The sequence below is a fragment of the Eutrigla gurnardus genome (assembly GCF_963514095.1).
Source record: "Eutrigla gurnardus genome assembly, chromosome: 12".
In the NCBI taxonomy this organism is placed as follows: Eukaryota; Metazoa; Chordata; class Actinopteri; order Perciformes; family Triglidae; genus Eutrigla; species Eutrigla gurnardus.
In genome coordinates, this window is record NC_139926.1 from 6,624,444 (window position 1) to 6,637,999 (window position 13,556).

Sequence of the window (13,556 nt, forward strand, 5' to 3'; positions counted from 1 at the left end):
TTCCTGCAAATCAAATCTTTCAAATCACCAATATAAATTTGGATTAGATGTTCTGAGAAGTGAAAAGCAATAAACCAAGTCTGGTGAACAAATGCTTTGTTTTGCGTGTGTGTCTTGTTTACAGGCACCGCCGTCCATGGTCAGCACAGAACAGAGGCAGCATGCTGAACACATCTTCCTCTCCTTCAGGAAATCCAAATCCCCTTTTGCCATCTGCAAGCACATCTTAGGTAACTATTGTAATAATTCACCCTGCACACATTCCTTTTTTTTAGAATCTTTCCAGAGAAACCTCTCTTTATATGCAGAATTGACACAATGTTCAGAAAGTTGAAACACTCTCTCTATACCAGTTTAAAGACAAACTGAACCTTATTTTCATGAAAGGAGGATTTATTACTTAACTGTGTGTATAAGACCCAATAAAGTGGCAACTGAGTGTGAACAGCAAGGCTTACACCATGATTGACATAGCTCCATAGCGCTTTGTGGCGCCTCCCCATCTCCTGCGAACCCAGCATTACTCTATTAGTACTCTTCATCCTTAGAATAATTATAAGGCTTGATTTTGCTTGTTTTGCATGTTTTGATTCTGATCATGTGACACACAAGTCATGGTGTCAACTTGATTTAACCATGCACACATGATGAAAAGATTCAGTCCAGTGGAAAATAGTAACGTGTAGAATTTTGATGCCAGAGCTCCAGATTGAGAGCCTGATTTAATAGAATACATGAGTTTGTACTGTTCCGGCTGTGGAATCAAAATTGTGCCTGTAATGAGTTTCAATGGGGACATTTGTGTCCTTCAGGATCTGAGTGTCTGTAATTTGGCTACACTGTTTATTATAGACTTATTATAGAAGTATTATAGGAGCTCAGGTTGCTCTTAAAATATTAATTCATTACCACAGCCAAAATGATAAAATAAATTAGAAACATGAAAATGTCTCAAGGGTTCAATGTTGGTTAAGGATTCCCATCTCCAAACGCAACAATAATGGAAACGCAGCTAATTGGGGAAGGTGGGATTTCAGCAAATGTCTGCATGTCTGCCTTTACATGTAAGTGCTAGTAAATGTCTCACAAAGCAGAACATGCGTTTTGCCAGCAATTCATCTGAACCCACTTTTTTTTTTACATCCCTCCCTATATTTCTCTTCTCTCACCTCCCTCTTGTTGTTCTTCCCTCCAGAGACCAGTAAGGTGGACTATGTGCTGTTCCAGGCAGCCACCGCCATTATGGAGGCGGTGGTGCGGGAGTGGATCCTGCTGGAGAAGACCAGCATCGAGTCACTCCGGGCCTTCCTCCTCACCTACGTCTTACAGAGACCCAAGTAAGGAGGAGGGAAAAAGGCAAATCTAAACCTGTGTGTCTGAAAGGCCTCTTATTAAGTGTGTGTACCGTTTATAGACCTCCATTGGTGAGGGGTTCGCAAGAACATTAATAGACCTCATCTCCTGTTTTACAAGTCCAAAGCACAGGATATTGAAATTTGAACCAACTTTTCAAATCCCACAGATATTTAATGGCTTTTTTAATGAACCTAATATTAAGAAATATAAGCAGTAGTTAATTTGTTTGTAGTAATATTGATACCATTTGAAATTCAGTTTCTCCAACTAAAAAGATTCCTTTTTAGTTGTAAATTTGATTTATCCAATAATTTTCATGCCCAAAATGAGTTGATCGGCTGTTTCTTCTTGTGTCCGCTGGTAAAGACGGCAGAGAAGAACAGCACAGACTAGTTTTATATGTACAAGTTACAGAAACCATGTTGATATGTTCAACAAACAAGCTAAAAGGATTTGTGTTTACTTTTGTTTGAGTAGAGGAACATAAAATGCAATAAAGCTAACTTCTCCGTGTGATGCAGGCCAAAGAAAATAAGCTGCAGCTGTGATTGAACCCTCAGACACTCTTTGACTTTGTTTTTCTTGCTGTCCTCTGTCGCTGCTGGTGGTCAGTGTTGTTGTGCTTATTATACGTTTCTCTGGAAGAGGCCATTGATTTTAAGGGGCCGTTTGGATGTTTTGAAGTGGGGTTGTAAGAGGCACTGCTCTATAGTCGGTGTATTACTTCAGTAGATGGAGTTTGGAGAATCAGACAGCAGTACCAGCACACAGAGGCAGCAGCAAAAGCTTTGTAGATTAAGCTTTTTATCAGATAAAGTGGACGCTATATTGAGAGTATTTTCACCACTTTACCTCGCCGTCAGACAGCCCTTTTGGAAGGAAAACTCAAGCCGTTATTTATGGTCTCTTAAAAGCCACAAGGCTCCATTGGGGAAAAAAACGGTCTTTTCACACGCTGCTGATTGGTTAGTTTGTTTGTCTTATTGCGTGACTTATTGGCATTTAAATTAGTTAGTTCTGAATCATCTGAGTCACAAACTAACACAAGAAAACTAACCGATGGAGGCAGCGGTAGACCAGCAACTCCCATGTTCTGAGAGGTAACATTACTGTTTTGGTCAAAGGAGTCTAGCGATTTTGGAGAGAGCACAGATAATAGCCTCAGTTCCCTGTGGGGAAGGGCCTGACTGTCCCTGAATAACCAACCACCTCCTTGTTTCCCTCCAGCGTCCAGAAGTATGTCCGTGAGCAGATCCTGTTGGCTGTGGCCGTCATTGTGAAGAGGGGCTCTCTAGACAAAAGTATCAACTGTAAAAGCATCTTTCTCGAGGTCGGCCAGCTCATCAGCAGCGGAAACACAACAGTGGTGAGAAAGACGTGCAGATGTATCAGTGTCTAATGTTATAGGTTACAATATTCATCATTGCTCTCTGTAGCGACGGCATTCTGGCCAAGAAGGCAGGGTCATTCCGTGTCATTTCATCAAATGCCTCCCACCTGACCATCTCAGAATGTCCTGAAAAAATTCAAGTACAAAGACACACTTGTTAATAGGACAAATCCAAAATATTAGGTCTCTACTGTCAACAGTTTTCTCATGAAACATCATTGAATGAAGGGTAGTTTAGACGGTTTTTGGCATCATGCTCTGAAAAGCCATTTTTAAACGGCAATATCTAGAAAACTATCTCACCTGTGGCCTTCAAAATTTCTACAGTGTATATCTGTTACTAAACGCCTCCAGACATGGAATATCAGGGGTGTAGCTCAATGATAACCTAGTATGGTAGGTTGACATCACAACCAAATCAAATAATAATCTTAATTTGAGCATAAATATTTTACATTACAGTACAAAAGTCTCCAAAGTTTGATATTGAATAACAGTTTGTCTCTATGCTCACTATGAGGGATCACACATTTTTCATCTTTTAGATCCAATTCCTTAGTCACATTCATTAATTTGGCAGTGACTTTACAAATAGTCTAATGTACATCTCTGCTCTATTGTGCTCATCTTTTTTGATGGCATACATGCACCCAGTTTCTGTAGAGGGAACGTCAATCCTTGCAATTCTATGCTGCAGTGGGACATTGCACATGTCTTCTCTTCTTGGCCAGTAGAAACTCTTGGCAGGGCCATGTGCTCATAGTGAGCACAGAGACAAACTGTTATTCAATATCAAACTTTGGAGACTTTTCTACTGTAATGTAAAATCTTTATGCTCAAATTAAGATTATTATTTGATTTGGTTGTGTAATTTATATACTTAAAGTATGACAAAATGTACAGTCTTCAATTCATTTGTTCATGGTTTAAGACATTAAAAGCTGCTTTCAGCATGTTCAACTCACATCCAAGGACTTATTGCCTCTATAACTACAACTGTGCTACAATTTAATGTTTTCATAAGGCTAAATTTATCAGTAGTATTTAGTCACATATAAGTCTTTGGTAAATGGTAAAAAACACAATTGAAATGCCCTGCTGTGATGTTTACTTGTAGGATATTAAGACATGCAGTACCAAAAACGGCCACAAAAACCCCACCAATATCAGGATTTAAAAAAATCACTGCGACAAATTGAGGCAAAACACCCTCCTGATTTTTTAATATGATTTTAACAAGAATATGATCTTTAAAAAAAAGTAAGTTTGGACCTGATACGTGTTGTCAGTTTTTTGGAATATGACTCTGAAGTTGGGCAAAGATGTGTTTACTTCCATTTTTGAGCCTTAATATCTGTGAAACTAATCATCTGAGAGAAACCATATTTTGTAGAATGTTTAAGCTAACACCAGAGATAGAGGCAGAAGTGATAGAAGTATTTTATCTGCAAAAATGGGAGCTCAGCCATCCTTCAAATGTACTACTTTATTTCAACAAGCCCCTTTTTAAGTACCTACCATACTAGGTTATCATTGAGCTACACCCCTGATATTCCATGTCTGGAGGCGTTTAGTAACAGAGATACACTGTAGAAATTTTGAAGGCCACAGGTGAGATAGTTTTCTAGATATTGCCGTTTAAAAATGGCTTTTCAGAGCATGATGCCAAAAACCGTCTAAACTACCCTTCATTCAATGATGTTTCATGAGAAAACTATTGACAGTAGAGACTTAATATTTTGGATTTTTCCTATTAACAAGTGTATCTTTGTACTCAAATTTTTTCAGGACATTGTGAGATGGTCAGGTGGGAAGATTTTCAGAAATTTGATGAAATGACACGGAATGACCCGGCAGCCAAGTTTAACATCAAAAGCACGTTGATATTAGAAGAACAATAAAACTCACACAAAACCATATATTAGAGTAAAAGCTAAAAGATTGTTGATGGTACATATAGATAAAGGGAACAAAACAAAGTTCAAGACACAGATTTGATAGTTTTTCTGTTGTCTTGTGTCTCGTTGTGGTCATTTTGTGCCCGTTTATAGTTGTTTTGTGGTCATTTTGTATGTCTTTTTTTTCTCTCATATTCATTGTGAGTCTCTTTGCAGTTGTTTTGGTCTATTGTAGTCTTTGTGCGTCTTTGTAGTGGTTTTATGTCTCTTTGTCTTCATTTTGCGTCTCTTTGTGTGACATTTTGGTGTTGAAAGCCAGGGGGAGCCTTGGCACTTTGGGCCCCCGGACCTGTGCTCAGTAGGCCCGTACAGCAATCCATCCATGAGTAGAACTTGTATTTAAAAGCATGAGATGAACAATATATTGTAAATGTATGTTGATGGAGCGCTCAAATTAATCTGTGTAAGTGCATTTTCATTGTGTGAACCTTTTGCTTGATAGGATGCATCATGCATGTGTTTATGACTCAGAAACACTGGTGAAAAATTATATTACAAAATGTGTAAAACGGCATCGGCATGACGATCACAGTGCTGCTCTGCATTATAAAACAAACTGTCCATTTCCTGTTAATCCAGTAGATGGCACTATTTCCTTAACTAAACCCTGAACTAAAAAGGATGACTGTGCTTGTGGAGGCCTGAGAGCGGTGATAAGAGAACTCTTATCAGTGAAATCTCTCAACTGTTGCTCTGCTAAAATACATTCAGAGGTCGGGACCATGAAGACAAAAATCCATTTATAATGAGAAACAATAAATGGATAGATACTTATTTTTTTCTAAAGTACTTTTTTTTAACTTTCTTTCTTACTTAGTGGATCCTTATGACATACAGACAACAGACTGCAGTGAAGTGATAGTCAGGCCACCAGAGCTGCTATAGAGAGCTGTCATGTGTGCTCATGGTTACTATTGATAATATACTGTAGAATACAAATTGAGATAAGATAAACACATGAGCAAATGCAGACTGTGCATAAGGCTAACATATCCAGTCACTTCCAGACCAGCAAAAGGTGGTTAAGAAGTAAAAACAGTGCAAGAATAATGATTACGATGCAATAACTGGTTTTGATGAGACGATGAGAAAGTTAGATCTGCTACCGATGTTAAAAGTAACTTGTAAAAAACAATTGGTGGATAAATGGAATAGTCTGTATATGAATTGCTGTAAAAAGAAAAACATTTATTTTGGTTCAGATTGAACAATTATGAGGATATACTGCCTCCCTCTTTGTTGGAGTTGGAATGAATGATCATTCATTATGAGGGGGGTTTAGCTCAGGAGGTAGAGCGGGTTGGCTGGCAACCGCAAGATTGCCGGTTCGATGCCCGGCTCCCCTAATTGCTCCTGACGAGCTGGTTGTCGCCCTGCGTGGTTGACTCCGCCGTCAGTGTGTATGAATGGGTGAATGTCAGTCATTGTTGTAAAGCGCTTTGGACAAAAGCGCTATATAAATGAGGCCATTTACCATTTTATCATTCAACCCTCACTGCTGCAGCAAACTCTGGCCTGCTCCATCCTGACCGCTCTGCTCAGCGAGTTCTCCAGCTCCAGCAAGACCAGCAGCATCGGCCTCAGCATGGAGTTTCACGGCAGCTGCAAGCGTCTGTTCCAGGTTTGTCCCCCCACCTCACTTCCTGTCTTCTTTTTTTTTAACGTGCTGTCTAGAATTAAGTTGTTAAAGGAGGGATCAGTGGTCTTCATGGAAGAAGCAGATTTGTTCTTAAGTGCTATACGTACGAGTGATTGAGGAGAACTTTCACAAATGTTGTCTTATTTTGAATCATCACTTGGGTACCACCACAATTAATGAGTCCAGACCTGTCACAGGAGTTCGATTGATCGATTGTGTTCAATTCAAGTGAAGCCAAAGCTGACTTGCCTTACACTTGCCTTCTCTCTACTGGCCAGCAGGGGGTGACTTGCATCTAAGTCTATGAGAAAATGGCCCTACCTGACTTGATTTATTACCTCAGTAAACATTGCAAATGGTTTATGGTCTCAATTTCTAGTTTCTAGTCTTCTTCAATACAGCATGATGTTCATTTAGTAAATGGTGGTTGGTTTTCGCTGGTCATTTCCACCGTTATCTGAAGTTACGAATCCCACCGTATGACGAAAAGGAAGAGGAAGATGACAATAACAAAATGTTCTTGCACGATGTCCATTGTTCTACATTCTATTATTTCTAAGTCCTGAATTCATCCATCTGTGTCTCCCCCCAGGAGGAGGGCCTGCGTCAGATCTTCATGTTGACCATGGAGGTGCTGCAGGAGTTCAGCCGCAGAGAAAACCTCAACGCCCAGATGTCATCGGTCTTCCAGCGCTACCTGGCTCTCGCCAACCAGGTCCTCTGCTGGAACTTCCTGCCACCCAATCATATCCTTTCTTTGTCAGAGGCTTACAGGGGAGTCTTACACCTGGAGAGGTTAGGATAATATACATTTGACAATTTCTAAGTATGGTGAGGAACAAAGTGGTCGGTCCCAGTTACCTGCTTAACCACACACTGAGTACAGTTCATGACTTTCTATTTCATATGTGTTGCTCTAAAAAAAAGTCTTATTCTACAGAGTAATTAGCCCTTGTTGGAGACAGAATTAAATCTTGAAACTCAGACAAACCCAGTGGTTTTATGTTTGAACTTTACTGGCTTGAGATATTATTCAGCAGTTTATTTGCTGGAATTTGGAACCATGATACTCAATTTTCCAACGTTTATTCAAGCAACAAAAGCAGCCAGATGGTCATGGTAGGTTGAACTACTTCATCCAAACAAACATACTATCTCAAGGTGAATGTTGAAATTATTATTATTATTATTATTATTATTATTATTATTATTATTATTTTTGAAGTAGGGCACAGATTTCCCGGATTCAATTATATTAAGATTATATTTACATAGAGGGTGATGTCTGGGTTAGAACTTTGTTTTGTCCTCTTATATTGATAACAATAATTGATGATAACAATAACAACTATATTTATATAGCACGTGAAAAACATTTATGATAAAATAAGGAAAAATTGTGTTTGTCCACTTGTTTATTACTAATAATTTTAAACCTTATTTATAAAGCACAATTATAGCACGATATGTAGCTCAAAGTGGTGAAAATAAAAGATTATGATAATCTTTATACCGCAATAAAAACCAAGGCGGAAAAAATGAATTTGATTAAAAAAGTAGGATGTGACGAGATGAAACGTCCATCAAGTCAAAAAACACTTCAGGAGAAAGGAACGGTGAAAATCTGTGTCTTAAGATCTCGTTTGAGATGTCACTCTGTTGAGTGTCAACAGTTTGCATGAAGATACAGGATTTTATCTTAGAGTATGCATTGTGTGTGTGAGAGAGAGAGACTATATAAACATGTGATATCCAGACATGCATATCTGGCTATCAGTTTTGTTTTGTAGTGGTAGGCACATCCATATTATCGTAGCAGTTGGCCGCATTGTTGTTGAGCGAACACGGCGTGTGTGTGTGTGTGTGTGTGTGTGTGTGTGTCTGTGTATCACACACACGGTCGAGACTCATTACGGCCTAAATCCCAACCAGCCTGGCATCCTCTCTGCCTGTCTGAGGGGATCTGGAGTGGCGCTCTGCTGCCAGCCAGGGCCATGTATCACTTTCAAAGAGGTGTCTGTGTGTCCATCTCCGTATCATTCCAGCAGCCCACCACCCCCGCCTTGGCTTGTTGAGGCTCCCGTTGGTATGCCTGGCACGCTCCGCTCCGTTTGTGTGTGTTCTAAGACCTCTCTCTCTCTCTCTCTCTCTCTCTCTCTCTCTCTCTCTCTCTCTCTCTCTCTCTCTCTCTCTCCCCCCTGTTGTCTTTTTTTTTTACAGTTTTATTTAGTTTCAAGTTTGAACGGTTTTTAAAGCCAAGAGTAGTTACTGGTCCTGAATATTGAATCTCTATAATTCAGTTACTACAGGTCTTATTTTTCCGTATCAGCGTTGATGATATGATTATATAAACTGCTGTATTAACTTGGTAACTTCTCTGAGGAGACACGGCAGGCAAAAACATTTTTCAATTAGCAATTTTGAGATTTTGGTCTATTGAGCTTCCATAACACGTCTTCTTTCAGACTAGTGGAATGAAAACAACCAAAATACACATTTAGGGTTTAATTCTTCAAATTCACCAAAAGTTACCATTATATAAATCTTAATTTGTATATTTAAACATTGACGGTATTTTCTTATTTAAACTTCCCCCTGTAAAAACCTTTGACTAATATTTCAACTAAATGAGACAAGAATTTTGGACCTGGCTTTATCCGAAGTTCAGTTCCAAAATGTATGCAAAGAAACACATATTAAATGATATAATGCCTAATTTACATTATTAAACATGACATTTTCAGAAAACTTGTAATCCAAAAATAATTGTCTTAATGTAAGTAACCAACTGTGACAGTTTCATAGTGATATCTATTAGTTAAAGGTTGAGTAGGTGATGTTGGTTGAGGCGTTCTAGGGGAGCGGCTTTGAGGTCTGAACGAAGGGGGCGGGACTTTGTCAGTTCGGCGATGCGTCAAAGTCTGTGGTTTTTCCAAATTACCTACTCAACCTTCCATATGTTACATCCATTTTAAATTAATTTACATGCAGAGATCCGTGGCAGGTTTTGTGTTCAAACCCCTGAAGATAAAAATATTGTAGTCATATCAAAAAGTAGTGTTGAGGTGTTGGATGTTACAGGAAGTGATAAATGCAAATTATATCCGAGTATTCTGACTGCATTTAAAAAGTAAACTTTTTTCTCAGATTCAATGTGTTTTTTATTTGGTACAGTTTTCAAAATTTAGATGAAAAATAATTAAATCACAATATCTTTAAATGTAAATTCTGAATTATGTATCATATCGCCAGGTTCTTGCAAATATACAACTCTACAACATGCAGAAATTGTGTAATATGACAGATTTGGTCAACATCACCCACCCATGATCTAAACTTCAATTTATTTAGAGGAAGTATAATCTCCCTCACTAAATGTAGCCATTGTTTAAAACGTATTATCTTTGACTAGATTAACACTTATTAAAAAGATCAAATCAAATGTTGTATTACATACAATAATAAACAGTACAACATGCATAGCTCCAGAACAAATATAACAAACTAAAAATGAAGCTAATAAATAATCTGAACATTTACAACAAAAATAAGAAGGTGAATCAGTGAGACAATATAATCATTATGATTCAGTACATTTTAAATGTAGTCAGATTTTTTCTTTTTTTTTCTTCTTAAATTGGTATCATTTTCACAGGCGTTTGCATTCAAGATGTTCACATAAGGCTGTCTGCACTCTTACAAAGTAATGGAGTGCATTTCAAGCACAGATAACTGTATGATTCAAATATTAAATGTGGCCTCGAGGTACGAGTTGCGTGGAAATAGAGCTGTCGTTCTCTGGTGTCTGGACGCTGATTGCCTCAAGCCATTGAAATAGTATATGAATTCTCAAATCAAGTGGCATTCCTCTTGAAATTCTGTGTGCATGTGAGTGTATGTCAAAACTACAAGTGTCAGGCCTGTTGTTGAAAAGGAGAACGGATTGATGAAGACCGCTGGGAGGCCTAAATGAGTGTGGCCGCCTGTCTGCAAGTGTCACAACACGCCTGTGTGATGCCATGCAGGCGTATGCCAGCGCGGGCATCAGAGGGCCTCTCCTTAATTGCGCGGCTGACAGCCGCCGCCTTTCACACACGAATGCACACACTCCTCAACCAGCTCAAAGAGCCTTTTAAAAAAGCATTTCTCCCGGGCGGCATGCATGTCATCTGTCCTCGCCGCCGTCTGAACCCTTAGACTCTGGTGTCATCTGGTGCGGGCACGCTCCCTGGGCGTCGGTACGACACCGTGTCTCTCCACACCAGGCTTGACTCCACTCGGGGTCGCGGTCAGGCCTAGAGGCCGCGGCAGCAGTCAGGTGCTCTAAATGGCTGTGTGAGCTGACAGATAGGTCTCCCTCCAACCCTGCTGGATCAGTCTACGTATCTGCCTCTCTTTGTGCTGTTTAGACGGATTTGAAGGAATCACAAAGTTCATCACTGCCACTGGTGTTCAAGCCAGTGGCATTTAGTTTTCTCCCATCTGTTCTTTCCTTCACTAGAGAGGAATGTGTCGATTTCACGGTGCGTCAGCTCACTAAAACTTGAGATAAAATCATCCCCACCGCTTCCACGGAGGCTGTTGTTTCGTACTTCACTTGTAGTTAAGCACTTTGTCATAAGAGAAGAAGAGAGAGGTTTTTCCTATTTATTTTTAGCGACATGTAATAAAAGCAGCATTAACTTCCCTGAACAACAATCACCCCTTCGATCATGAGTTATTCTTGTGCAGAAGAGACCACTCACCTCGGCCCGGCTCTGTATTCTCATTAGCTGTTCGGAGGTCAGTTTATAGGCATGTTGGCCCTCAGGTTAAGGTTGGGATTAGAGTGTAAGCTGATGCTGGATGTTTGACCTGTGCAGAGAATCTTCAAGTACTGCTGTCTAAACACGGGTGGGAGGGTATTTACAGACGGATTCAATGCTGATGCACATAGAGTTGGATAGTTGGAGTTTTATCTGAGCTGTGTGAGATTTTAAAGTGGGTGTTCTGTGTTTCACGAGGACTTGCGATACTGTAGAAGGCTCCTTTGTTTCAAAGTATCTTACTAATAGAAAGAGTACAACGTTGCTCTTAAAACACAGTAAGTATCTACAATTTTTTGGACTCCTTTTTGGCGTGAAATATTTGTTATTTATGACATGTAAGCAGACATGGAAGGTAACGTTTTCCACGTTCTGCTGCTTTATACTCCTACTTCACTACATCAGAGGTCAAATATTCTACTGCTGTATATTCATATTAATACAAAATATAAATAATCTAATAATTGATGGTATATTATTATACATTAAAGGAACGGTTCAATAGCACTAATGGTAAGAGGAAAATACATTAGTTTTTGATTTGGGGATGGACTGTCCTTTTAGGTTTCCCAGCAGTATAAAATAGTTAAAATTTGCTCCACAACATTAAATGATGAAAATATTAATTGATCACTTAAATGATATGATTATCCAAGGTGGGCTTATTTGCCATACCACTTTTAATAGACTGTGTGGATGTGTGCATTGTACAGATTTAACATGCAATAACCTGAGGTCTAAATCGCCACCTTCATCCACAACTTATCACTTGGTAATCTTAAAGAAACACGCTGGCACTGAGCACAGTGGCATAATTGATATATTCTTGGTTGATTCAGTATAGAATTAATGACAACTGCTGTCTAAACAGATGGGGGCCAAACAGTAGAAGGGAGGGGAGGGGAGGGTCAGTGAGAAGGTATTCCTGGACTGTTATTTCACATGGCGAGACTGGAGGGGAGACTTAAAGCAGGATATATCACTTAAACCCTACCACGCGCCTTAGCATAGCGCTGCACTCCCCGAACGGCTGCAGGCAGATGCTCCGCCGCTCTTCCTGCGCAGCGGGTCCATCCTCAGTCAGCAGGATCAGCCATAATGAATAGAGGATACAGGAGAAGCTCGCTAATCCGCAACCCTCGGGCATGAAGGTTGCTCAGGCCTGCAAGATGTTCAGATTGCTGAGCTAGTCTACTTAAAGCGGTCGTGAATACCGTCGGGGAGATCTGAGAAGTGCTCCAAACAACGTCTGCAAATCAATGAAAGATGAGCCGGGAATGTGAAGCCAGATTTGTATCGTTTTACAGGAACCAGAAACTACACCAGGGGTGTCGCACAATTTAGCCCATTATTTTCAAATCACAAACACTTTGCATTAGTTCACCATTTGAATATTTTGTAATGTTAGCCTGTGGTTAGCCTAAGCCCTGGGTAACATGATTCACACCACTCTTCTACTCGCCCTGGGTTAAAGGGCGTGTCATTGGACAGCCAAGAACGTTTACTTTAGTCCCCTTTCACATTGTAGTCCCGTGTTTGGTCAATATTTGAGGGAGTAACCCTGAAACTGTAGGCTACCGCTGGGTTCACACTGGACACAGAAGTCAAACGTTGCATGGGGTTGTTCACACCAGAAGCACATTTCTCTGCGTGATTCAGCTCCTCTGCTGTTTTCTGTCTAGATAATCTCAGTCTGCCTGTGTGCATTACGCTCGCTCTCTGTTTGGACACAGCTGAAGTATATGTGGAATAAATAACGTAATATTAAAAGGAAACAATCGGCAGTGACACTAGGACAAAGTGGATGGATTTTGAAATCACGAGAGAGGTGAATCTAGAGAATTAAGACTCCAGAACAGCAGCAAGAGGGGGGAGGGAAGTCAAAAGTGTGGGATGCATATATATTATCATTAATCAGAATGAAATCCTTATTATATTATTATTATTATATTTTTAATTAATGGTAGATCATCAGTGAATTCTCTTACCAGATTCTTTCGCGGCACGCAGAGAAAATAGACCCGAGGATGGCGAGCAGGCCACGGACCGCTGCGCCGTGTTGCGTCCTGTAGGAACAGTCCAATTGGTTTGCTTCAAATGGCTGCAAAACTAATGACCACATTCCCATCAGCTGTGCTCTGTTAAGTACTAATTAGCAAATGTTAGCATGCTAACAAGCTAATCTAAGCTGGTGAACGTGACGTTTAGCATGCAGAGCTGCTAGCTCAACTTTAGACTCTAGTGTTCATAGAACAGTTTGTGACGAAGTGCCATGAGTCAAATGTGTGAAGGTGTTGGTAGAGTTTAATTTATAGCTACTCAGCTGTTGTTGGCATGTGGTAACAACATAAACTCAAAGATGACCAGATTAAAATGGTGACATTGACATATTTGGTTGTTTGGTTTTG

The 13,556-nt window shown here is 39.8% G+C and overlaps 3 protein-coding genes across 3 annotated transcripts in view; 1 reads left to right on the forward strand and 2 right to left on the reverse strand.

Moving 5' to 3' along the window:
* lmln (leishmanolysin-like (metallopeptidase M8 family)) overlaps positions 1-13,556 on the reverse strand; it is a 429,410-nt gene that overhangs the window by 230,870 nt on the left and 184,984 nt on the right. The gene's annotated exons all lie outside the window — the stretch shown is intronic.
* tgfbr2l (transforming growth factor beta receptor-like) overlaps positions 1-13,556 on the reverse strand; it is a 297,577-nt gene that overhangs the window by 75,348 nt on the left and 208,673 nt on the right. The gene's annotated exons all lie outside the window — the stretch shown is intronic.
* Positions 1-13,556, forward strand: part of xpo4 (exportin 4) — a 63,197-nt gene that overhangs the window by 4,211 nt on the left and 45,430 nt on the right. The window contains exons 2-6 of the mRNA XM_084022797.1: positions 125-230; positions 1,196-1,337; positions 2,584-2,722; positions 6,209-6,325; positions 6,936-7,088. Coding sequence (XP_083878923.1) covers positions 125-230; positions 1,196-1,337; positions 2,584-2,722; positions 6,209-6,325; positions 6,936-7,088 — 657 coding nt within the window. The remainder of the gene's footprint in view (positions 1-124; positions 231-1,195; positions 1,338-2,583; positions 2,723-6,208; positions 6,326-6,935; positions 7,089-13,556) is intronic.